Here is a 26,608-nt window from a genome sequence, read left to right on the forward strand (position 1 = left end):
AATATACGAAGATCCATACAAGGCACAGTGGACATAAAACCGCGGTGCTTGCCCTGACGCGGTGGGTGCAGAGTGCCAGCTGGGGCCCCGCGTTGGATTCCACTTAGATTTTGGAGGGTTTGACTGCATGGTGCCATAAGTCTCTGGGAACACACACTTAACACACCACTGACTGAAAGCCTGGTCTCATCCTTCACTTCTCACCCAAGCTACTGCATGTCTAATATTTAGACATGTTCAGCTTTGTGGACTCAAGGACTGTTCTGCTACTTGTAGCATTCCAAGTTGTTTTACTATCCGTGGTCAGATGTCAGGAAGAGGATGACCGTAAGTTGCACAGTTTTTCTTGACTCTTTTCTTTTTACTTGCAAAAAGAAATGCGGATTTTTATTCTGATGATATTACCGACTTCTTGTTGCCTTCCCAATCTTCTCTACTTGATGTCTCAGAAGAATAGTGGGAAGTAAATAAAATGCCAGTGTTTTGATGTCAAATGAAGAACAGGAAGAGCACAACTATTTTTTTTTTGCTATGGCCAGCATTACATGCTTTACAGTTATGTAGTTGTTGATTGTTTCCAATGATATGAGTGCATAATGTCAAGCTGGCTACCAATAGTCTTTCCAAATAAGCCAGTCCATTTCTTTCTGTAGGAAAGGTGAGGCTGTCAAGGCACATCTGTGTGGGATGGAGGACCAGGTGAACAAGTGTCTATTTGTCCTCACCTGGGTCCTGCTGCTCAGCCTTCACTGCTGTGTTTGCTCATTCTGTAGTCCTAGTTTTCAGCAGTAAATCTGCTTAATCAGGCTTATTGCTGCCTCAAATGCCTTTGCATTACTTTTTTCTACCATTATGTTGCAGAAACACTTCTGAACGTCTGAAGATTGACAGACAAATCAGGATTTTCTTGAAAATGATTCTTGATAAGTAAATGGGAATTTAACTGTTTTTAAGACATGTAAAAATATACGTAAACCTCACCCACGTGATTTGGCTGGAGCAGATTCAGGGGGTTTGATGATGTGAAGTGACAGGTTCAGACAGTGCTTGACCCCAGGCTAGCAGGCTCAAAGGGTAGCAGGAAGGGAGGGCACAGCAGGGAGTCAACAGATGATGGAGATAGTTGTATTTATAGCAAGCTGGACTTCACGTTAGTGCTTCCAATTCCCTCTCTTATAGCATTAATCAGCTTTTAGCATAACACAAAGCCATGTATTGTAATAACAGAAGTGGTGGTAAAGTAGAAAGCAAATATTTCAGTTGAAAGTAGCCAAACTCATGTCTGATCAGGAACTAAACCTCCTTGTTACATGTTTGGACTAAGTATCACTTTCACAAATATGCTTAAAAAAACAAATAACAGCAGTTAGTAGGCCCAGCCCTAAGCTATATATACATTAAACAAATCACCCATTCTTAAGTGTTTGCACTGCGCTTGACACAGCTATGGGATCCAGATGGAGAAATTTAGAAGGACCCAGTGTTTACTTAAGGCAGCAGCTTGTCAATTGGACACAGTACCCCTTTTAGAGAGGTTCATTCATACGAGCAGGAGAGCAGGCCTGCAGGTTAAATATACTCAGCCACCGACACGAAATACCTCAACTTCAGACACAACTGTTAACTGTGGCTCTTGTTGACATTACATTTTATGTTGCTATAAAATTCTCCATATGATAACTTGGAGCATTTTCTTGCCTGCTCAATGAGTTATTTTTAAAACTTGTAAATTATAGTACACAACTACTGATTTGTACCAGTGTATTTTTGGGTCAACCCACCACCTGTTCGTCAGCATCAAAGGAACAAAGCCACTTACTTTCTATTTATTAACATCATGCAATCACACTTGTATGTTTTATTGTGTTATGCTGTTTTTTGAATGTGACTTTTTGTGTACTCTGCATTACTTTACAAAGTGTTCATAGCTGTTATTTGATACAGGATAACTTTTATCTTTCTCCTTCCTCCTTTATTCACTAACCACTGCTCCATCTTACCCCAACACTGCTATTACTCCTCCTATTTCCTTGCCGTGCCCCTTGACCCCCTTTCATCCTCTTACTCCCACTACCCTCTTTTTTAACATCTGCTTTACCAACCCTCAACACTGTATAAACCACAATACCTTTTCCTATCTAATTCTCTCTTGAACCATCCTCTCTTTCTTCCTTCTCTGTCCACCTGCCACGCGCCCCCTGCTGGCCACCTACAGAGGAGGCAGGTGGCTGCATCCAGGACGGCCAGCAGTATAATGATAAGGATGTGTGGAAGCCCGAGCCGTGTCGTATCTGTGTGTGCGACAGCGGAGCGGTTCTGTGTGATGAGATAATCTGCGAGGAGATCAAAGAATGTGCCAACCCTCTCATCCCACCTGGAGAGTGCTGTCCCATCTGCCCTGCTGATGCCAGTGCCCCCATTGGTTGTAATTTATTTATTCAAATACCCATAAATAAATTACTCTTTTAGCTTGCATTTATCTCACCCTGGCTAACACTTTTGAATGGGGAACTGCCTTAGGATCCAAATAGTCTGCCTGATTGGAGCAGCAGCAGTCACTGATCTCTTGATTTAATTTAATAGTTTTGGCTGTTCTAAAACATTTTAGTTTTATGATTTGGAATAAGTCAATAACGTTAATGATGTTCCCGATTCCAAAGTGGCCCTCTACATGCTTGGTTTGGATGGAGACCATATAAGCCACATTATCAGGATCTCTTATTCCCAATGAAAGCCTATTCCATGAAGAATTGGATGAATCCTGAGATGTGTTGTCTGGTTCTCACCTAAACCTGTAGAGACACCTTCTGCTTTTTTACCTCATGACTAAGATGAAGCCTACATCCATACTGAGCCTCAACTCAATGATTTAATTGACTCATTTGGAAGTCTTCTACAAAATGAAGGTGTCTTCAGAGAGTGACCAAAGTTTTCCTCACCTTTAATGAATAAGGCCTCATGTCAAGACTCTATAGATGAACCTGTCAAAGGTTCAAGGCCTTGTCAAGAGCAACTGCATTCTTGTGGCGTCCTAAGAGACCTCCTGGTATATGAAAATGACAATGATTTGACTGATTTATCTAACCAAATAGATACAAAGCTGTTAAAAAGACAACATGTACAGGTGTTTTTTTATATTTAAAAAGAGGTTAATTTACCCAAATCACAATTTGCTGATATCTGAGTTCTTGCTCAGTAGTGGATTGTCCAGGCCATCAGGAATAGAATAAGTTTAAGATTACTTAAACATAAATTCATTCCCTCAAATTTGGTATAAATATACACAATATACAACAATATCAAAAAGCTTACTGGCACTGGCTGCCATGCTTTATTTAATTAGCTAAGCTTGGCTGTTACAGCTTGCTTACCTTTTACTTACTTTCACTTTTTTGCTTTAATGATTGGATATATGTTTGCTTCTGCTTCATCCCTCTTGGAATCACATTTCACCATTTATATAATCTGGATGGGTTCTTTGCCTCTGGGACTGGTGAATGGTTTTTGATCACTTTAGCATTGTTAGATTTGCTTGCAGGTCTCCTTTCCTAAGAATCACAAACTAGGATTCAAATCAATCAAGTGTCTGAGTTGTTTATACTTGTACACTTTTAATGTTTTGTTCTTTTTCCTCCCCTTCATACATCCATCTGAACATCAGAAACGATTGGTGCTAAGGTGAGGCAGTAGGTTGACTGATATCCATTCACTCAACAAGTAACAGTATGAAAACATTAAACAATAACATTTTCTTGTAAAATCTGAAGCTTGAAGTAGTTTGTTTCTCAGTAAAGTTGTTTAGCCCACTGATATCACTTCTTTCTGTTATCAATCAGGGCCAGAAAGGGGAACCAGGAGAGATTGCAGATGTAAGTATGAATCCTCTGCTCTCAGCAATGTCTCATGGCTGTACACAAAACTTCCACTCTAAACTGCTTTAAACACAAACTCATTACTTGCCTGAGTGTTCATTTTGCTCAGAGAACAAATTATCAAACAAAACCTTTTATTCTCTGTTGCTTTTATTTGGAATAAATACTTACAGACTTTTGTTTTCTTATTTGGTATCTTTATATGTCCTGCATTGTGCCCAATCATTTACATAATACTTACCTATACAATACACACATTTCTCAAGTTCTTGGTTTGTTGAATTTGACATTTCTCTCTTGACTTTTCGAGTTATTCTCAAACCCTGAAAAAGTGTAGTATTTTTATGTATTGATTGTCCCACTTTTTCTTGAGTTTTAAACATTTTTGATCATTAGAGTGGCAGTTTCTCGCTGGCTAACTACAATGTCCAACAATCCCTCATTGAACTTTCTATTACATTAGGAAAGACCCCACATTCCTTGGACATAATGAACCCTATCAAATCCCCTTAGATCCTATCAGCAACTTTGCTGCAAGTGCACATGTCAGGTGAACAAAGTCAGTCCATTTCCAGAGGTTAAGAGGAGGTGATGTTTTTAACAAAACTTGCCCTGTCAAACTAAATCTTCATCAGATTAGCTTGATGTCCACCTCCTACAAAGCTGGAATGTTCTCTAATTTTAGCTGTTCAGAAACGGGTACAACTGGACACACCATGAAAGATTGGTCTTGTAATAAAGATGTAATTTGCTAAATCTTTTTTGTCCCCTTTGTGCAGGTTGTAGGACCAAAAGGACCACCAGGCCCTATGGTAAATATTACATATTATACATTTTTATTCATTTTACTGAGATAAAAAAGGGGACATTTCTTTGTTTATTATATTAATTCTACACTTATCCAAGCATTGTTTGATGAGGTTGTTTTTTGGTAGATAATAATATGATTCTTGCTCTGAATAGGAGTTTTGTCCATCCTGGGAATCTTACTGAGACAAATAGATTTGTTTTTGCAGGGCCCCCCAGGTGAGCAGGGAGTCCGTGGAGAAGCTGGCGCTAAGGGTGATAAGGTAAGAGACAACACACTGTGTCCAAAAAACACCATCTACTCTACCGATCTACTCAGTATATCATTCAGAAGAAATTGTCTCCTATTAATGTATGATTTCAGAATCGGTCTAGCAAATATTAGTTTAAGCAACAGTTCTAATCATTCTAATAATTGAACTAACAGAGTTCTGTATAGTGTGAGATTGCAGTGTTTTAATTACTCGTGTGTAGGAATATCTAAAGCTAATCATCATGACACAGATATGAGACTTCTTCTGTAAATGTTTGGTTGTAAAAGGCATTGATAAAAAAAAACAGATCTGACCTGAAATCTTCTTTAGTACTCCTGATGAACTTAGAGAAAATCACCTTCTCTATTTTTCCCTAGGGAAATGCAGGACCTCGTGGAAGAGATGGTGAGCCTGGCACCCCTGGGAACCCCGGACCCCCTGGCCCACCCGGACCACCAGGACTTGGAGGGGTGAGTCTGAGGGAACTTCTGTAACACATGGCATAAACAGTTTAACAAAACCACCTTATCTTCCTCAGATTTAAGTCGAAACACCACAGGGTTACTCCCATATCACATATAACACAATGGTAGGAAGAAGCATTTAAAACAGAGGTCTAAATATATAGAGAGGACTTAATGGTAAATTGTTGATATAAATCTCAAGCATTATTTGTGTCTTTAGCATGACTAAACCCATTGTGTTCTCTATTATTGCAAAGTACAGGGTGAATTGAACTGATGAATGAATGAATGTGTGTGCTTCCTTTGAGACTTCACTTCTGTTACATTTGTCTTGATCAATAGAGGAAACAGCCCAAAATGAGTCCATAGATTTATTCGTTTTTGATTCAAAGAAGAAAGAGGGAAGAATGTGAAGGCACACTACTGTCCTACATGGACTGCAGTATACTTGTATAGTATGCTTTCACAAAATCATGAAGGGTGAAAATAGTGCGTTACTTTAGTAGGCAAATGTATTCTTCCTATTTTCTTTCATGGTAACTGAACTACCATTAAAGTATTTAATTCAGTTAATGCCCTTCACTTGCTGCTGTGTGTAATGACCCACTTAGCCCGAGCAGCTCAGCCAGGATAAATAACCCTAACCGACTCTAAATCTCTTGTCTGTTTTGTGTTTTACAGAATTTTGCTGCTCAGATGGCTGGAGGTTTTGATGAGAAGGCCGGAGGTGCTCAGATGGGTGTGATGCAGGGACCAATGGTACGTAGCGCTGTGTACAGTGAATATATCTTACAGGATGAGTGTATGTGTATGTTTTTGGTATGTAAACAGTTCATCTCTCATAATGACAAAACCTCATTATAACATTTAGCTTGTCTCAGAGTTGCTGCTGAAGTAAAGTGATAAACAATAATCATTTCAATGCTGCCACCTTGTGGTCCAGTAGTTTTAATCCAACACAGAGATTTCAAGCTACCTATTAGATTAATTTGTCACACTATGTAAACTTTCTCTGAATGTCTTGTGTTTCTCTTTCAGGGTCCTATGGGTCCTCGTGGCCCCCCTGGACCTAGTGGAGCTCCTGTAAGTACATTCATTACAGCACTACATCGTTATGTGATTGATCATTATAATCAAACAGCTACTGTACAAACTGTATAAATGAATACATTCTTTGCATTTTTATTTGTACCTATAGGGACCACAGGGTTTCCAAGGTAGCCCTGGAGAGGCTGGAGAGCCTGGTCCAGCTGTAAGTATTAACACATATCCCAGAATGCATCTATGTGTCCAACAGACTGATTTCATACTGTACTGCTTACATTTGCTGTAATGTTTAGGGTTTACCAACTGCACCTACTTCCACAGAAACAGATGCTCATAATAAACAGTGTCACAAACCTATTTAAATAAATAAATATCACAATAAATACATCCATAAATATCTATCTATTTATCATATTTAAGTCTATCGCTGTTTGACTTCTCTCACACAGTGAAAATCATTGATACCGTCACCAAATTTAGCCACAAATTTAGTTGAACGGCTGGACAGTGTAAAGGCAGTGTTTGCATTTTGCAGCACAACGTCTGTAACTGTAACTTTGTAATTATCTTTGGATCAATGAGATAACTGCAACTAAGGGTTAATCTGTGTGTGTTTTTATGACAGGGAGCATTGGGACCTCGTGGACCACCTGGACCTTCTGGAAAACCTGGAAGTGATGTAAGTGTCGAGGCTTCATTATTATTTTATTGTCCACCTTTTCTTATCTAACCCTATTTTTTGTATTACTTTTGGGTATTTTATTTCCATTTTAATTTGCATTGTTGTGTTTGTCTGAGTTGATGTCTTTGCACTCCTGAAATGTTTTTGTTCCTGTTTTAACTAATGTAACTTTGTTTTGTAAAGTGCTGTATAAATAAAGTTTATTATTAGTATTATTATCTTTGTACCCACTGCATATTAAAACATAAGTGCAAAACCTACACAAAGGTCAAAGCAAACCACATTTTGTATAACAGAGTGAAACATTTCATGTTATAAAGTTTTCACTTATTCTCTTATGACCCAAGTAACAATGTTACTATTTTACTTTATTGCCTTACTATTATTTCACAATGATGTTTGAGTTGATCTAACATATAAACAACTTTTTTATAAGCTCCCTACCCCCTAAACCAAATGTACCACTAGGGGGCACTCTCTATCTCCTAGCAATACTGGTGAGAATAATGGCTGTATGCATATCTTTCCTCTACAGTGCAGTACAGTGCAGCTACACCATATCAAGTAGCTGCTGTACACTGCTTGAAGAAATACTCATTCCACTTCCTGTTTGTTTCTAGGGCGAGGCTGGCAAACCTGGAAAAGCTGGTGAGCGTGGACCTGCAGGGCCTCAGGTGACTAACTTCAGGATTACAGCACATGTCAAAGTCAGGAGAAGAAAATAGAGATGAGGATAAGTTTCCCTCATGTAAAAAATGTGGTGTTTTTGTATTTTCAGGGAGCTCGTGGATTCCCTGGAACTCCTGGACTTCCTGGAATCAAAGGACACAGAGTGAGTGTTTCAACCTTCACTGCTAAACAGAAGCAGAAGAATAAATCATGCTCATTGATTACACCTGAAGACTGACTGATGTGTGAGTTCCTGATGAGTCCTGTTGTGTTTCCCTGTAGGGTCATCCTGGTCTGGATGGAGCTAAGGGAGAAACTGGTGCTGCAGGAGCCAAGGTAAGACCACCACATGTATCTTTTTTTTGCAATAACATAACCAGATTCTAATTGTTTAGCAATTTCTTCAATTGTTTTCTGCTCACTTCTTCTAATTTTTCTGATCTCTGTTCCCATCAGGGTGAGTCTGGTTCTGCAGGAGAGAACGGCGCCCCTGGACCCATGGTGAGTCTCCAGGGCTTTATCTTATCTGTCAAATGAATTCAAACATAAAATAGTAACCGTATGGGATGCTAGGGAAGATAAATAATTGTTTTGTAAATTACAGCTATATGTTCCATAATAATCAAGACAAACTGAGCAGTTGTATCTTCTGTCGTAGGGCCCACGTGGTCTGCCTGGTGAGAGGGGGCGTTCTGGAGCTGCTGGAGCTGCAGTGAGTAACAAACTCATGGCTGCTTTAATCTATTGAGCATCGATATATTTTTAGTTTTCTGTACCATGTTTGTAACAACTTTTAAGAAGCATATGTTATGGTCTCTTCATTACACAACTGACTATCCTGTCTTTTTACTCCTCAGGGAGCCCGTGGAAATGATGGCTTGCCCGGTCCCGCTGGTCCACCTGTGAGTATCATAGTTCCCACTTTGCATCCAATTCATTCAATTGATTTTTCTTTTGTAATGTTGTTTAGGGTGTTGGGCCTTTGATAACACAAGCATCAAAGGGATGAGACATGCACCCTAACCTGCAGATTATTATTCTGTCTACAGGGGCCTGTTGGCCCTGCTGGAGCTCCCGGTTTCCCAGGATCTCCAGGAGCCAAGGTTTGTGCACATCACATTATCATAAACTACTACTTTTTTGTAGCATACCTTATGTAGTAAAATGAGCAACAACAAAAAAGCCTAGTGATTGTCATTTAACTGCATCTACAGGTTCTACTTTATCGCTCAGTACTTGTAGACATCTCTTTTTATTCAGTCTGGGTTCATGTAATAAAGACACACAAACTCCTGCCTGGTTCTTGTAGGTTCTTGTTTTTCATACACAAATGATCGATTTGAGTATATTCTACAAACTACTCTACAATCTTCTCAAGAAAGACAAATATGCATTAATAGTTATGTCATATTGAACTTAGAATAAAAGTAATTGTCCTTAAATACATATGGGAACATATAAGAACATACAGCACATCTGTGCTATATGAAGGAACACATGTTGGCTTCACAGGTAAATGATAAATTACTTTTTTTCTATTTTAATGGTAAATGAATTGTGTCCTGTCAGGGAGAAGCTGGTCCTACTGGAGCCCGTGGATCTGAAGGAGCACAGGGACCCCGCGGAGAGGGCGGTACCCCAGGATCTCCCGGACCTGCCGGAGCATCGGTTTGTTTACCATCACTAATCCCGATCATGCAGATTTTAATTGACTCATACAACAGTACCATTCTTACACTGTGCTTGTTTTCGGTTAATATTTTGTCGACACAATGTGACGCATTGCTTCTTCTTCTGTGTGCGTGTAGGGTAACCCCGGTACTGATGGTATTCCCGGAGCTAAAGGATCTGCTGTAAGTCCTCTCTCTGTAGAGTCCTCAACTACCTTGTGATTCTTTATAATTCATTACAATTACAGTTTGACTTTATTCTGATATATTGTTGTTTCTTTCTTCCTTGAAGGGTGCTTCTGGTATTGCTGGTGCTCCTGGATTCCCCGGCCCCCGTGGCCCACCTGGACCACAGGGAGCTACAGGACCTCTGGGGCCAAAGGGACAGTCTGTAAGTCATTTGGGAATAATCTAAAACTCTGTGAAAACCTCAATACTCTGTTTGTGTTATGATTATTCATTGTTGTGACTGTCTTCTTTCTTGCCATACCTAGGGAGACCCTGGTCTTCCTGGATTCAAAGGTGAAGCTGGACCAAAGGGAGAGCTTGTGAGTTGTTTTGACTTGTTTTTCAGTGATTTTTGACCATATATTCCATAACAACTGTAATACATATTTTAGAATTAGACTACAGAGAAGATTTACTTACATATCTTCATTTTCCCAGGGCCCAGTTGGTCCCCAAGGTGCTCCTGGCCCTGCTGGTGAAGAAGGAAAGAGAGGTGCAAGAGGAGAGCCTGGAACTGCTGGACCACTCGGACCTCCAGGAGAGAGAGTAAGTCATCAGGATGTACAATAACATTGGTAAAAAGTGACATTAAGTAGTTGTTGCTATTGTATGCTCAATCTAATCAAATGTATCTCTGTGATTCTTTCCAGGGAGCTCCTGGTAACCGTGGTTTCCCAGGTCAGGATGGTCTTGCTGGTGCTAAGGTGGGGTCCTGGTTTCAGCTCACTGACACCGTCAACATGTTGATTTAATCTAAGCACTGCAGCACCAGAAAGATGCTGCTTTGGTCATAAAACGAGCTGCCATATTTCTACCAGACTGATATTGAACTGACTGATGTCTTATCTTTTTCAGGGTGCCCCTGGTGACCGTGGTGTTCCTGGTGCTGCTGGGCCCAAAGGTGCTACTGGAGATCCTGGACGCACAGGAGAATCAGGTCTCCCCGGAGCCAGAGTGAGTCAGAACAGTCAGACAGTGAAATCTCAATCTTAACCTGAAATCTCAAACCCAAAATGTTTAGTGTGGTTGCTTTGATCTGATTGATTTTGTCGAGATTTGTCCCACCTCTTGAATGATGTGTGTGCCTCTCATAGGGTCTCACCGGTCGTCCCGGAGATGCTGGTCCTCAAGGCAAAGTTGGACCCTCTGTGAGTACAATAATAATCCTGAGGTGGTGCTTCCTGTCATGCTTATGAAAAGTTACGAGTGTTTCGGTTCTGAAATAATACAAGGCATTTTAAAAGATCACAAGCAACAAGCAAAAAAAATGCTTATTAGTAGCAGTTTGCTTTGTTATGAAATGCTGGCGTCACAATTTGTATACATTTTCCTAAACAGCAACATGCACAAAAAGTAAAAATGTACTTTACAAATGTACTTTCATAATTAGAGATAATAAAGCAGTTGACACATTCAAAGTGGCTTCCCAGCCACATTTTAAACAAAACAGTACTTTGAAATATGACAAAACTACAGCACATGTGCTTACGAACACAAGAAACAAACACACAACACTAAAGTTCTGAAATGAAAGCCTTGTATTGAGCCTTTTTTTGTGTGCATCCTAGTATAATAATATTATTGTGTGCAAGCTTAGCATATATGATGAGCACACACAAGTTTCAACTCACAAGTTAATATCTGTTACCTCTGGATTTCAGTGCTGATTTTTTACCTTGTGCCTTTGACAGGGTGCTTCTGGTGAGGACGGTCGCCCAGGCCCACCCGGCCCCCAGGGAGCCCGTGGACAGCCAGGAGTAATGGGATTCCCTGGACCAAAGGGAGCCAATGTGAGTTTTTTTTTTTTTTTATAAGAGTAGAGTAGGAACACAAGGGGTGTCTTCATACAGCATAATGAAAACCTGATAATATACAGTCTAAATGCATCCATGTCTAGATGAGACAAATAAGTATTCCAGCTTTTTTTGTAGCCAAATATCACTACCAGTAGCACTACTGTTGTTTACCTTGTAGCACTGCAATCGAGAGAGACTTACTACGGATCATTTACTGTGATTTCTCTCCAACAGGGTGAAGCTGGAAAGACAGGAGAGAAAGGTCTTGTGGGTCGCCCTGGTCTGAGAGTGAGTACATTTTCTCCATAAATACTTTACACTCTTAAAAAGACAACCTTATAAATGGATTGATCATTTCTTTGTCTCCAGATCACTTTTTCATAATTGAAATACTCTCTCTCTGAACAGGGTCTGCCTGGAAAAGATGGTGAGACTGGTGCTGCTGGACCTCTTGGCCCTGCTGTGAGTATTTCAGTGTGATCACATGTTGTGAGATATGTCTTGTGAGATAAGTCCTGGACTGATTGCTTGTGTTTGGGTCTATCACAGGGACCTGCTGGAGAGAGAGGAGAGCAAGGACAGCCTGGACCCCCTGGCTTCCAGGTGAGTTTATTTTTCTCATCAAATCCCACATACACCAGTCTGGAAAACAAAACAAAAAAATCAATATCATATTAGTATGATTCATTTTCAGTATGAGTTCAAACTCTGGACATGATAAAGTGTTGGACAGACAATAATTCAGGAAGACAGCAGACTTATAAGTAATTATCTAGATATGATATAACTAATCTGTTTGCTGTTGTTGGACAGGGTCTGCCTGGACCATCTGGTGCCCCAGGAGAGGCTGGAAAACCTGGAGACATGGTGAGCGAGACTTACTAACAAACCTGTTACTTGGGATGTGTTGCATCTGTAGGGCTGGGTACCGAATTCAATACTTTTTAGGCACAGACCGAATTGCCTATGAAGTCTCTCGAGTATCAAAAAATGCTTTGTCATTCAATACCCAATTTCAATACCTAAGGAATAAATCTCATCAGAGTCAGTGAGCCAATAAGCATGCAGCATGCTTCTACCAAAACCTAATAATGCTTGTGATTGGCTGTATAACGTTACACGTAGTAGAGACACGCAGGACAATCTCTACCTTACATAAAGAAGGCTTTGTAATTACTTTTTGTTAAAATGGATTTTATAAAATTGGTATTGAAAAAAAGTATCGTTCAGGTACCAGTATCGAAGTCATGGTATTGGTATCGGTACTGATATTGGATATTTTTTACTGATACCCAGCATGCATCTGTAGGTGTATCGTTGATGACAAACTCCTTCAACACGCAGGACACAGACTATAAGTATGCGAGCGCGTGTATAGTACAACCCACATGCCAAATGATGTTTTTTTAAGTATTCAACCCACTCCTGGAAAAATCAGCATTATGTAGAAATGAAGGGAGTGAAAGAGTAAAAGACAAGCTAAAACAGTCTCTGGTTCAATACGGTAAAAATAACTTGGTGTATATATATAACAAGATATATCCCAGTGCTAATGCTAAGTGTTAATCACCAACTGGCTGCCTTTTCCTACCTGCCTCATTTGTTTTAGTGATTTATGTGAAGGGTAACTGCTGTAACAATGCATTCTAATATCTAAAAACAATATGCCAAGGTAAATATCTTGGTGATCTAAATCTAATCAGTTAAGATTTCTTACTTTTTGTATTTCATTTCTGCACCGCTTTTTCAAATGAATCCATAACTAAGTTGCTCTGTTGAAGTTTTACGATACAGAAGTTTAAATAAGTGTAACTTTCAAAAACAGGAAAAAAGTGTGTCTTCTCTCTGTGCAGGGTGTTTCTGGAGAGGCCGGAGTGCCTGGTGCTGTCGGACCCAGAGTGAGTTTCCATGTTAAAGCTTCATTCATACATTGAGACCTGGATTTTATCATTTTGGTACAACATTTGACCCAACAAGCACTCCTCTGGGTTATTGCTACCATTCCTTGTTTCTCCTGTTGATTCCGTTTCTTTGTCTCCTAACAGGGTGAACGTGGTTTCCCTGGTGAGCGGGGTGGTGCTGGAGCTCAGGGTCTTCAGGGACCTCGTGGACTTCCTGGAACACCTGGAACAGATGGACCCAAGGTTAGTGTATGACTTTGATACCATTTTTATGTTTAGAATCAAATTAGTGCTCTGAGGCGTTTCTGATTCCAGAAGAACATATCAAAAAATTTGTTCAAGGTGGACTTCTTGTCCATACCATGCCTGGCTAATTTCCTGGAGTCTCTGCTGGTTGCCTGGCAACCTCACAGTGAGACAAGGCTCCAGGAAGTTACTGCGCCCGGCCAACACATATAGTAGTCCAGCAGGCCAATTTTCTTTTTCCAAGGATGGCTAAGTCATGACCCACCCTACTCTGCCTCTGATTGGCTAGTACTTGTTGCCTTTGTTGGTTGGGTTGGTTAGGTTTAGGCAAGAGGAGTGACATTGGTTAGGGGTTAGGGTTAGAATATCAGGGTAAGCCAATCAAAGGCAGAGTAGGGTGGGTGATACCTTCACCATCCTTGGAAAATAAATATGGCATCCGGCACATAACCACCTGTAAAACACAATGTGTTGTTTTAACACTTTGGATTTTGTAGGGATTAAACAAACAATATATAACATGTTAATTAGTGAGCTTTAGAGGTTCTGGTAGGTCCATTTTGTTACCTTTGTTTTGCCAGGCTAGCTGTTTCCCCCTGTTTCCAGTCTTTATGCTAAGCTAAGCTAACTGGCTGGCTGTAGCTTTATATTTTACCGTACAGACATAAAAGTGGTATTAACCTTCTCAACTAATTTTCGGCAAGAGAACAATAAGCGTATTTCCCAAAACGTCAAACTACTCCTTAAAATGAATTAAGAAAAAGTAATGAGAACCTATCTGTTCTATTCATTCCTTGGTGGACATGTTGGACATGAACCTGCAGCTTTGGTCAAGTTCTCATTTTTTGAGAAATTATGAGGAATTTTAGATTAATAATGAAATTTAAATAGTATATATTTTCACAATATTTCTAAAATATTCTTTTTCAGGAAAAAGAGGACCAGCATATTAACACCATGGAAATAAAATGAGAGAAGAACAGACATTCCCATTCAAATCACCATAGCAGGATGGTCAGAGCATTGCCATCGCAAAGAACCATGACTGTTGTAACAGGCTAACTCAGTCTATTCCTATGGTCAATGCACAGGGCTTAGTGCCATTTTCTTTGGAAATAGTCAAATGACCACTGCAAACAGTTCAATGTCCGTTCTACTCTGATTCTATTTCTAGGGTCCCCACTCAGGTTCAATTAGTTCATAGAAAACTAGTAGACATGAAAGAATTGTACTGACAAGTTATCTCCTAATTCTAATTCAGGGAGCCATTGGACCAGCTGGTGCTGCTGGACCCCAGGGACCCCCCGGCCTGCAGGGTATGCCCGGAGAGAGAGGCAATGGTGGCATCCCAGGACCCAAGGGAGACAGAGTGAGTAGCGAATTCTTTTGTCAAAATGGATTTTTATTTTAATATTAGGGATTATTTCACAAGTTAAATAGTACATATGATCAGTCGTGGAAGAAGTATTCTGATTATTTACTTAAGTAAAAGTACTAAAAGTCCTGCATTGAAAATGTTACTTAAGTAAAAGTATGTAAGTATCATCGGGAAAATGTACTTAAAGTATTAAAAGTAAAAGTACTTAATGCAGAAAAATCCTCACGTTTTAGAAAATGGAAACAATCCAAACAGTTGTGTGTTTAAAGGTTTAATTATTGCAGCTCTACTTGTAGGCCGTTATATTGTTGGGTAGTTTAATTTTTAATAAAACATCATATATTTATAAACTACACATGTATTGTGTGGAAAAATCTTAATGTGTAAAGTAACTAGTAACTAAAGCTGTCAGATTAATGTAGTGGAGTACAAAGTAGAATATTTCTCTCTGAAATGTAGTGGAGTAGAAGTAGAAAGTGGCTTGAAAACTTAAATTAGTACTTAAGTAGTAAGAGTAAATGAACTTAGTTACATTCCATTACTACATATAATAGAGCACTTGTAATGACCAGAGGCCTTGTAGTTTCCTGTGTGATTAACATGCGTCTTTCTTCTTTGTCCAACAGGGTGACAATGGACAGAAAGGACCTGAGGGAGCTCCTGGAAAGGATGGTGGTAGAGTGAGTTCAAAATAAATCCTTGGTCTCAGATTAAAGCTTTTTTTGACAGTCATCACAAAAAAAATTCAATCCCACCCAAACTTTATTCTCTATAACCTGTACCCATTCTGTTTTCTTCCCTCAGGGTTTGACTGGTCCCATTGGTCCTCCTGGCCCATCTGGACCCAACGGTGCCAAGGTAAGAATAACAGGGTTAGCTGAAAAGTTATCAATTGAGTTGAATTGTTTTGGTTGGTTGGTTGACTGACTGGTTTTCTCCTATCCAGGGTGAGACTGGACCCACTGGCCAAACTGGTGCTGCTGGTGCTCGTGGTGCTCCTGTAAGTACCTCTTTTTGTGTGTATACACCACAAGTTGATCAGCTGGTGTGTTTGTCCAGGACTGAACTCAGGCTTGAAATAATGAAGCTTCTTCTTGTTAAAAAAATACTTTGTATATATGTATAGCATCCTTAACCTGGACAGAGTATAATGCTGCTGCTCACACATTAATTACATAATAATAACATAAAAGGGAGGGATCACTAAGCTGAACTTTGATAGTGTAGAGACTTTTGATTGGAGACATTGCTTCCCTCTGAAAGTGTCCCTTTATATTTTTGATCTACAGTAAAAAGAGAGGTCTTTCAGTTTGGCCTTAGAAAAACTGACTTCTATAGTAAGAGATTAAAATGAGGAATTGTATAGGACTTGACTGTGTTGATGCTTAAAATCAGACAAAGATTGGAGCTGCTGCTGTCATGCCACTTGCTGCACTTGTATTGCAGCAAGAGTTACATGGCTGTGAATATTCAGGGAGAATAGGATGATGACCGGATTGCACAATATAATTTCTTGTTTGCTTTTAATTATTATTGGTTTTTCAAAAGGAAAAACAGACATACATAGCCTATAAAATGTATCACACATCAAAATATCACAGCAAACTACATCTAAGACAGGATAAGAACAGGAAGAAGACAATAACAGAGGTAGAACATTATACTGTATATAGCACATATTCTACATGATATATATGTACCGAATAGTACATCATATTAAATAAAATAAATATTACCACAAAATATACATGTCATAAAGTACATCACATTATATTCTTTTTTTAAAATGTTTGTAATTAATTGGAAAGGGTAGAACTCTTGTGACTGGGTCGTTCTTGGGAGATGCACACATTTTTGTTTAATTATGTATCACATTATCCTATTTATCAATTTTTCATTTAATTTCCCCCTCTGTAATTACCTATTAATATTTAATATTTTTGTATATGTTTAAAAGTGTTCTCCTTATTCTAAATGAACAAAAACCAATAAACAGTGTCAAAGAAGACATTTCTAAATAAAAAATAACTGATAATAAAAACAGCATCAATACCTTCCCCCCGAGCTGGCCCTGACCAGCAGTATCTTGTGTCCCCTTGCAGGGTGACCGCGGGGAGGGTGGTCCTCCTGGGCCAGCTGGCTTCGCTGGACCTCCTGTAAGTAAAGTCACTACAGTGCCTTTTGTTCAAATGAAATAACTGCAAAATGAAATGTATTTATTATAATAATTTTACCATTCGGTTTAAAACATATCCAGGGTGCAGATGGTCAGCCTGGTGCCAAGGGAGAGCTTGGTGAGACTGGACAGAAGGGAGAAGCTGGTTCTTCTGGACCTCAGGGACCATCTGGTGCTCCTGGACCTGTGGTGGGTACTTTTATTCTTATCATATATATATATATATATATATATATATATACTATATAAAAGTCCTGGAACCAGGTCTATATATCTTAGGTCACATTTCTTGATCTTTAGAGTGCTTTAAAGTCACTGTAGTGTAACATCAACATGATGAATTGTTGTTCCTCTTTTTCAGGGACCTACTGGTGTAACTGGACCTAAAGGAGCACGTGGTGCTCAGGGAGCTCCTGTAAGTAACTCCTATTTTTACTCAATCTTGTGAATAATCCAGACTTTACGCATTCCAATACATAGACAGTACACTTCAGAGTCCTGGGCCTTGATTGATTGATTCTCTCACTCCTTAATTAACCTATTGACTTATCTTGACTTGATTTAGGAGTTAAGATAAGGAGTGTAGTGATGAGCCAATTTGACAGACAATTAATCTGCAAATATTTTGATAATGCGTCATTTTTCAAGCAAAATATCAAACATTCACTCATTCTCTAGTTCCAACTTCTCAGTTGTGATGTCTTTTTTTTTTAAAAATCAGATATTTTTGGGCATTGGACTCTTGGCCGAACAAAACAAGCCATTTCAAGGTGTCAACTTGGGCTTTAGGAAATTGTAGCTGGCGTTGTTCACAATTTTTAGAATAGAAAGAAAATAATCAGCAGATTAACTGATGATGCAAATAATCATCAGGTGGGTGCAGCCCTAGAGGAATCTATAAACACAACATCAAGGGTAGCTAAGTTGGATATAATACATACAGTAAATCATATTGTCGTCAATTATGTTGACATTAAAATGATTCCGTTTTGATCAACTTAAACAATATTGATTGAGCTAGCCTCTTATGCTGAAGTGAGCTCCAAACGCAAGGTGCAGGGATGGCTCTGATTGAAGTCACATGGCATGTATTTGTATGACCTAATATCACATACTGTCCAGTGTCATTGGGCTATACCGGCCCACAGCAGCAACAGCGATTTCTGACATCATCCATTTAAATAAGATAAAGAAAAACTCCTACCCTAGCACTTAACGGAAAAATTATGATGATATCATATAAATACATAGGAGGAGAACTGTTCAATCAGCTCTAGCCTTTATTGGCAGCACAATAGACCCTTTTCAACATTAGCAGGGGCTCCATTTTATTCAGGTGTCTCAGTAAGCCGTGACAGTGTGACAGTGTGCCAGCGTGCACAATACCAGGACCCTGGAACCAAATCAGCTAAATGGAATTCAGCCATCTTATTTATTTACAATGCATCTCCTACTCTGACATGTCAAAATGCTATTCTTTAAATTGGTATTCTGCATATTCACAAAAGCATAAAGGTTATACATTATGTATTTACTTTGGTGTACTCACATACAGAGATATAAGGCCTGAGATGAGACCACTGTTGGCTAGTACTAGTCATCATGTACTGTAAGATGATGATTTATATTTGCTAAATCCTACCTGGTAATCTCATACCATCTTTAGTTGTTGATGAGAGTGATAGATATATCAGGTCAACAGGTTGTGTATGTTTATGCTTGTAAGAGCCATGTCATGTTGTCTATAGAGTTTTGTATTGGATTCTCATTGCAAAAGTAAATTGTGTTAAGTCATTTAAAATATTGAATGAGATAAGAATTAGGGTAATTGGTTATGTTGTAGCATGTGCTTTGATGTGTATTGCCCTATTAAGACTCATGCTCCACCAGTCTGTCGTGCTATTGGACGATTTAAAAAATTGAAAAAAATTGAAGTGGGGTAGGTGCAAAGTAAGCATCAATGGAGCAGGATGTGGAGCAACAATTTTTCTGACTGCGGATTGTAGGCTGTATTTTAGTTATAGGTAAATCAATTTCAGCATAAGTTCAGTTTTCGAGAATCTATCATTGCTTGTGGATACTTTTTTGTTGATTTACTTCTTTTTATTTTTGTGGTCATGTCCGTGGTATAAACTGCTTTTCACTCGCTACGAGCCTCATGATCATTGGATAGCTGAGCAATGGAAGTGTAGCCTCCAGAAGTGCATGTTGAAGTTGGACATGGTAGTCCACAGGACTCAGCCCTTTACATCCTGCAATATTTTTAACAAGCTGCCACTGCAATACTTACTGAACTTTTTCTCTTTTGCAGGGTGCTACTGGTTTCCCTGGTGCTGCTGGCAGAGTTGGATCTCCTGGCCCTAATGTGAGTGTTTTCTCAATTCAACACATTCCCAGAAGGGAAATAGATTTACTGAGTCAATCTAAAATGATTTGTGTACATGTTTGGGTCTATTTCTGCTCTTACCCACTGAGATTCTCTTTCTTCCCATCACAGGGTAACCCTGGCCCTGTTGGCCCTGCTGGTTCTGCTGGAAAAGAGGGACCAAAGGGTGCTCGTGGTGATGCTGGCCCCCCAGGAAGACAGGGAGACGCTGGGCTTCGTGGAGCTCCTGGCGCACAAGGAGAGAAGGGAGAGGCTGGAGAGGATGGACCCCCTGTGAGTTTGATTTTGCACCTCACAAGAACCCATACGTACCTGAGACAACATTGAGGCTCAATCACCTGCTTCAGCCTGATATTCACTAATAAACATAATGAAATCTGCACCTTACTGACATGAGAAAATGGTGTGTACCGTTGTCTTTCCTGACTCCGTAGGGTGCTGATGGGCCTTCAGGTCCCCAGGGTCTGGGCGGATCTCGTGGTATTGTCGGTTTGCCTGGTCAGCGTGGAGAGAGAGGCTTCGCTGGTCTGCCTGGACCTTCTGTACGTGCTTTCGTCAATATGTTTTTTTAGTTTCCATGTAGGCTGTGTGATAGTGTGATGACGGCCACATCCTTATGATTTACAAAATCTTTTTGACATTTGGTTGCCTCTTAACATTTCCTTTTACAAATTTACTTCATTATGTCAGATTGGCCTTTATCTTAAATTAATCCAAGTTTGCCTCACATGTGAGGCTTATCCTTGTTACTTATCTTTGAATTTTCACTCTGATTGATTCTATTGCTTAGCCAATAGACACAAAATACTGATCCGTTGAAAGTCAGAAGATTATTCTGTCTGCCTTTCGATGTCAAAGGAGCTACTGAAATCTAATAATTATATTTCCTCTGTGTTCAGGGAGAGCCTGGTAAACAAGGAGCTTCTGGTTCCCCTGGCGACCGCGGACCTCCTGGACCTGTGGGACCCCCTGGACTTACTGGACCTGCTGGAGAGACTGGAAGAGAGGTCAGACATGTTACAAATCACCACGCCAGGGCATCTGTTGTGCATCACTTCATGGCCTGCCACATTTACAATCTACTCAGGAAATAATACTGTGATCTTGATCCATCAAATCAGATGCCTGCCATAACCTTAACCCACAAACTAAAATATGTTGCTGTATTTTAGGGTACCCCTGGATCAGATGGACCTCCTGGTAGAGATGGAGCTACTGGAGTCAAGGTGAGAGACTCACATAAAACTCTACAGTCCAGCAAATTACACAATTTGACAAAAGTCTTCTAGATCTGCTAGTTTGTAGGAACTGTTACCCTGAGTCATCACCTTGTGTCCTCCTGTAGGGAGAGCGCGGTAACACCGGTCCCACTGGCGCCCCTGGAGCTCCTGGTGCCCCTGGTGCCCCTGGACCTGTCGGACCCCTCGGCAAGCAGGGAGACAGAGGAGAGAGTGTGAGTAACACAACATACTGTAGGGGCCACAGGCAAAGGCATAGTACCATGTGCTGATTCATATATATATATTTTTTATATTAACACAAGCAAGCACCCACACTATTGCTTCTTTCTTTAGGGTGCTCAAGGACCAGCAGGACCCTCAGGCCCCGCTGGAGCTAGAGGAATGGCTGTGAGTATCATCATCTCTAACAGCAACAATATCATTATCGTTTTTTTTCATTCGATTTAGGTAATTAGAAGTGCTACACATATGCAGCCATGCATTTTAATACATGTTAAACCTTTAGGGACCCCAAGGGCCACGTGGAGACAAGGGAGAGTCTGGTGAGACTGGAGAGAGGGGACAGAAGGGTCACCGCGGTTTCACTGGTCTGCAGGGTCTTCCTGGACCTCCTGTAAGTGATCCAAATCGAACAGTTCATCCCTGCAGTATCACTTTGTCTCTTACTTCCCTTCCTCTGTCTGCCCTACCATCTAATCTGTTATTGTCTTCATCCTCTAACAGGGTTCCGCTGGAGATGCTGGAGCTGCCGGACCTGCCGGACCAAGCGGACCTAAGGTGAGAAAACTGAGCAAAAGCAAAAAGCCAAAGAGACGAAACGAAAACTCTTATTACATTTCCATCCTGCAGCTTTAACACCCGAGATATGCCATGGTAATGAAGGGCACAGGTTAGTCTCTTTGTAATTCTCAAATCACCTGATGAAGACGGGGAAAGGAGAGGCCACATGCTTTAATTACCCACCGCTGTGATAAGATGGGCAGCTCAGGCATTTTATAATTACTCTCTGCGAGAAAAAGAGGCAGACGGACAGGACGGACCGTGATTTGTGAAACCACTCCTGCTGAGATCAGAAATGGACTTCAATATCTATTCTAGATTAGCTAAGCATGGTGCCTGATAAGGAAAACGAGGAAAAATGTCACCATACAAATAATCTTCATGCATAATAAGGAAAAGGCTCTGAAGGTGATTGGGGTAATCACTGGCACTTTTGAATTGCTTAATCAGATTTTTTTTTCTTTTTCTTATTCAGACTGCATGGTGGATCTAAAAAAAAACAAACACCAGCACTGCTTTACTCTTTGAATAGAAAGACAGAAGTTTAGAAGTAATATTTCAGATTAACACAGACATTTTAGCATCCTCTAGCTTTTACTTTAACACTCTCACTGTTTCTGAAGGGACCATCTGGACCATCCGGACCTGCTGGCAAAGACGGATCAAATGGACAGCCTGGCCCCATTGGACCCCCTGGACCTCGTGGACGTTCTGGAGAAAGTGGTCCTGCTGTACGTAACACATCCTAAAAATAAAATAAAATAAAATCCACAACTACCACAAGCCTACATACTGGGATTTTTCAGCGCGGTTTCACTACACATGATTGTACCTGAATGCCCTCCCCCCCCTGATCCGTTTCCCTGCTTTTGCCTCTCCTTCAGGGTCCTCCTGGTAACGCCGGACCCCCTGGCCCTCCTGGTCCTCCTGGCCCCGGCATCGACATGTCTGCCTTCGCAGGTCTGGGTCAGACTGAGAAGTCCCCTGATCCTCTCAGGTACATGAGGGCCGATGAGGCCTCCAGTTCCCTGAGGCAGCATGATGTGGAGGTCGATTCCACACTTAAGTCCCTCAACAGCCAGATTGAGACCCTGCGCAGCCCTGACGGTAGCCAGAAGAACCCTGCTCGCACCTGCAGAGACCTGAAACTGTGCCACCCTGAGTGGAAGAGTGGTAAGTAGGCTGGGGCGTGGGGCAAAATCAAAGGGGGGAAAAAAAATCTATATTATAACAACTATACTATAACATTACACATTCAAAGTGCTGCTTTCAGTTTCAGATCACAGAGGTAGCTGCAGCTTTACTAATGGTGAATTGAATACTCAGATGTATTTTGTTCAGTGATACTGAAATAAAGATGGCTGCAGCAACGTGAAAGAGAGACAGAATCAGACTTTCTTTATACCTTTTCCTCTCAATTTAAAGTTATAGTGCGCAGTTTCTGTCGCCCTAATGAGGAATTCTAAGTAATGACAACAACACTGTCGGCGCGTCCACGTGATACAGCCTTACGTGATCACGCACACGCGCACACGCCCCCACCCCTCCTCCACACAGTTGCTAGTAGCCAAGGAGGACACGGAGGATTAAAAAAACATGATGGACTCTTCAGAAGAGGTAATCATCTTCACTTGAGTTTCTGCGCGGGAAAGTCACCAAACGACAATCTTCTGAACATAGCCATACTGAGAAATACAGAGAGAGTTGTGTGGAGCTGATAGTCTTAATTAGTTTTGTAGCAACTCATTTGGCAATGGCTTGAATGTAACGGACGTTCGTTAATATCAAAAAGTTACACACTAAAGCTTTAATGATTGGGTGTGTAAAAGTGTCTCTGCTTGAATAAGGTCATACTGAAGGTAATGTTTCTTGGTACCAAGGACAGCAGATAGAAAACTAACAAAAATACATGTCCATACTTAGAAATACAAATACATGCTTTTTTTAGGTCTGATCTCCCCCAAAAAGGGTAGATACAATGATGCTTTCAGATTTCTGCTTATTCCTGCTATAGTCTATCTACAGTATATTAAGTGGCACTCCTTCAAGATACATACTGTATATGATTTGGTCTTTGGGTACCAGCCATTCAACAGACTTACCACCTTCTTTTCTTTCTTTTTTAGAATAAAAACACACGCCACTCCTTATTAACCCATGTTTCTCATCTCTCCAGGTAACTACTGGGTTGATCCCAACATTGGCAGCACAGCCGATGCCATCAAGGTCTTCTGTAACATGGAGACAGGAGAGACCTGCGTCAACCCAAGCATCGCCGAGGTACCAAAGAAGAACTGGTGGACCAGTAAGAGCAATGACCGCAAACATGTCTGGTTCGGAGAGACCATGAATGGAGGATTCCACGTGAGTGCATTTTTACAATACAACACTTAAGATCACTTCTTTGTCTATAAACTGATTTCAAAGTAAGATTAAACAATCCTAAACATGAAAGCTACTCATGAATGTCCCCTTGACCTGTCTTCTGGTCGTACAGTTTAACTACGCCGAGGATGGCCCTGTTGCCAACGCTGCCAGTATCCAGCTGACCTTCTTGAGGCTTCTGTCCACTGAGGCATCCCAGAACCTCACTTACCACTGCAAGAACAGCATTGCCTACATGGACCAGGCCACAGGCAACCTGAAGAAGGCTTTGAAGCTGCAGGGCTCCAACGATGTGGAGATCCGCGCAGAGGGCACCAGTCGCTTCACATACAGCGTGTTGGAGGATGGCTGCAAGGTGAGGGTGGACTGCTGCAAAACACAACCAGAAACAAATAATCCCTCTTCAATTTAATCCATGTATGATTGTCATTGTATCATGAGACTGCTGTTAACACATTTCTCTACTCTCACCCAACAGAAACATACAGACCGATGGGGCAAGACTGTCTTTGAGTACAAAACACAGAAAACCTCCCGTCTGCCAATCGTGGACATTGCTCCCATGGACATCGGAGGAGCGGATCAGGAGTTTGGAGTGGAAGTAGGCGCAGTCTGCTTCTTGTAAAGTGGAATATCACAATGGCCCCCCAAAAAACACAGGAAATAAATAAACTCAACCATGAACCATTACACACACACTTCCACAATAAAGAAGACTGGAAATTATAAAAGAAAATTGATACTTTTTCTCTCACAACGAAGTGCTCTCCAAGTTGTACTCCCTGGATGTTAGCACTGAAGGGCACCGGCAATATCTGTACACCACACCAGCATTCTCTGTCAACCCGCTTCCTGAGATCCAGTCATGTTTCCCATGGCCCACTGTTGACGGGAATGAGTCAGAGCCAGGAGGAAGAGGGACCAAGCGAACAAGTTATGGAGAACAGAAACATGACTTGATGTCACTTATTTATTGTCTAACCTGAATGGGCAGAGTTGAGGTAGGACTGGACGGGTTTACTTTGTAAGTAAGACAAGCCCCCTTTCCACTACAGAACAGCCGCACAGCCTCTGTCCCAGTCCTACTCCACCTCCCTCCCTGTTTCCCTCCTGACACACAAATACAGCATTTTGAATCAGTGTAGACCAAAATAAATCAGTAAAAACTCAGTAAAATCAAATCCAGGTGCTCCAGGCCTGTCCATCGTGAGCAGGAGTCAAACCTTTACTGTGTATTATACATCCTTGGTTCTATTGTTGTAAAAGTCTGTGTTTATAAACAACCAGATGGTTTTATATATATTTCCACATTATGTGCGTACATGTGTCTATATGCACACCAACACTTTTTGTAAAGTGAGGTTACATTTGGGATGTATGTTTCAATGTCCTGTACCCCTTGACTGCCCATCAGAGGAAGGCCCAGTTCTCGTCCAAACTAAAAATATTTTTGAAAGAATTTGAGGGAAATTTGTTTTGCTTTTTTTTTATTGTAGCCATCCAGATTGTTTAAAGCTACCTCACGCTGAAAAACAAAGTGAAAATGTTGAGTTTAAATCTGAGCTGACCAAAAATTAGCTTTCAGGTGGATATGGGGCTGAATGGCCATCTTTGCTTTGGGTTGCTCTCTCTTCAGAAGGTGCTATGAGTTCTGTAATTCAGTCTCCCCCCCCACCCCCCCTCCCAACCCTAATTCCCACTAGCCTCACACCACACACTCACACTCCACCCTGGAGGAGGGGTGCAGTCGGGTAAAGACAGGGGAGACAGGGGCTACTCGGAAAGCCTCCCTTGGAGCCCGAAAAGCTAAACGCAGGACTCCGAGGACGGTCGCTCAAAAACAACCAGGGTGGGTTGTCTGTGTGTGTGTGAGGGCGTGTACATTTTTTTAATTAATTTTATTATGATCATTTTTGTTTTTATTTTGTTACACTTCTAATTGATGTAAATTGGAAAATAAAAGGAAAACCGAATTAAGAATGAAGTTGATTTTTAATTGAGTTTTGAATAAAAACAGAAATGGCGTGGGGACGTATTTCTTCTTTCAGCAGAACCATTCATGTGTGCTTAGATGTTTTTTGTTGTTATACTTGTATTTCATGAGGTCAGTTACTCTTGACTGTGAGTGCATAGTCTGTGTGTGTGAGTGTGTGAAAGTTTAAGACTGTGATGCAAGTGTGTATTTTCATATGAGAGAATCTCATCACAACAGGAACAAAAGTACTGTATTAGTTCTGCGGTGTCAGGGTGGTGCTGGGCGTAGATGGCTTTGTCTGAACTAAGAGGCATAAATAAAGATTTTTTTTTGTGACTGAAATCAAGCATTTTGTAGAGTAATAATGATCTGAATTGCTGCGTCTTGTACTGTGGCCAGCTTCCTCTCCGGTCTGTCCTGAGAAAATAAAAGCTTGACTTAAGCCTTCAAAGTGACATATTCTTATTTAAAATATAATGTGCCATTAGCGATCCAAACGTACACTTGCAGATAAAAATTATGCCTGACAAAAATATGCTACTTATTCGGTTTGTGATGACACAAAAATCAATGGCAGTTATAATTAGGAATGGAAGAAAAAATATTAGATGAAAGCTGCAGGCAGTACTGGCGTAATGCCGGTTGATGCAG

The 26,608-nt window shown here is 40.7% G+C and overlaps 1 protein-coding gene across 2 annotated transcripts; it reads left to right on the forward strand.

The window, feature by feature from the left end:
* Positions 1 to 26,007, forward strand: col2a1a (collagen, type II, alpha 1a). 2 transcript variants are annotated; one of them, XM_031316711.2, is made up of 54 exons: positions 1 to 327; positions 2,216 to 2,422; positions 3,662 to 3,678; positions 3,837 to 3,869; positions 4,652 to 4,684; positions 4,889 to 4,942; positions 5,311 to 5,403; positions 6,079 to 6,156; positions 6,436 to 6,480; positions 6,596 to 6,649; positions 7,070 to 7,123; positions 7,747 to 7,800; positions 7,905 to 7,958; positions 8,078 to 8,131; positions 8,252 to 8,296; positions 8,454 to 8,507; positions 8,653 to 8,697; positions 8,845 to 8,898; positions 9,365 to 9,463; positions 9,604 to 9,648; positions 9,758 to 9,856; positions 9,960 to 10,013; positions 10,132 to 10,239; positions 10,344 to 10,397; positions 10,549 to 10,647; positions 10,788 to 10,841; positions 11,385 to 11,483; positions 11,724 to 11,777; positions 11,898 to 11,951; positions 12,039 to 12,092; positions 12,303 to 12,356; positions 13,343 to 13,387; positions 13,535 to 13,633; positions 14,898 to 15,005; positions 15,641 to 15,694; positions 15,819 to 15,872; positions 15,961 to 16,014; positions 17,117 to 17,170; positions 17,272 to 17,379; positions 17,552 to 17,605; positions 19,502 to 19,555; positions 19,688 to 19,849; positions 20,011 to 20,118; positions 20,476 to 20,583; positions 20,749 to 20,802; positions 20,922 to 21,029; positions 21,151 to 21,204; positions 21,323 to 21,430; positions 21,541 to 21,594; positions 22,221 to 22,328; positions 22,482 to 22,770; positions 23,774 to 23,961; positions 24,095 to 24,337; positions 24,461 to 26,007. In XM_031316711.2, the coding sequence occupies exons 1-54, from the start codon at positions 234 to 236 to the stop codon at positions 24,605 to 24,607; spliced, it is 4,464 nt and encodes a 1,487-aa protein (XP_031172571.1). In that variant the 5' UTR covers positions 1 to 233; the 3' UTR covers positions 24,608 to 26,007. The 2 variants fall into 2 exon arrangements, with proteins under 2 accessions (XP_031172571.1, XP_031172572.1); XM_031316712.2 differs by lacking the exon at positions 2,216 to 2,422 and having other exon boundaries at positions 2 to 327.
* Positions 26,008 to 26,608: the final 601 nt, after the last annotated feature.

Source organism: Sander lucioperca, chromosome 12, assembly GCF_008315115.2.
Source record: "Sander lucioperca isolate FBNREF2018 chromosome 12, SLUC_FBN_1.2, whole genome shotgun sequence".
Lineage (NCBI taxonomy): Eukaryota > Metazoa > Chordata > Actinopteri > Perciformes > Percidae > Sander > Sander lucioperca.

What these genes read in the sequence shown, in the direction of transcription:
- col2a1a (XM_031316711.2), top strand. Translation starts at nt 234, where the DNA reads ATGTTCAGCTTTGTGGACTCAAGGACTGTTCTGCTACTTGTAGCATTC. An exon ending in ATGTCAGGAAGAGGATGACC is followed by an intron (nt 328 to 2,215) that starts GTAAGTTGCACA and finishes GGCCACCTACAG; the next exon opens with AGGAGGCAGGTGGCTGCATC. An exon ending in CCGGAGCTAAAGGATCTGCT is followed by an intron (nt 9,649 to 9,757) that starts GTAAGTCCTCTC and finishes TCTTCCTTGAAG; the next exon opens with GGTGCTTCTGGTATTGCTGG.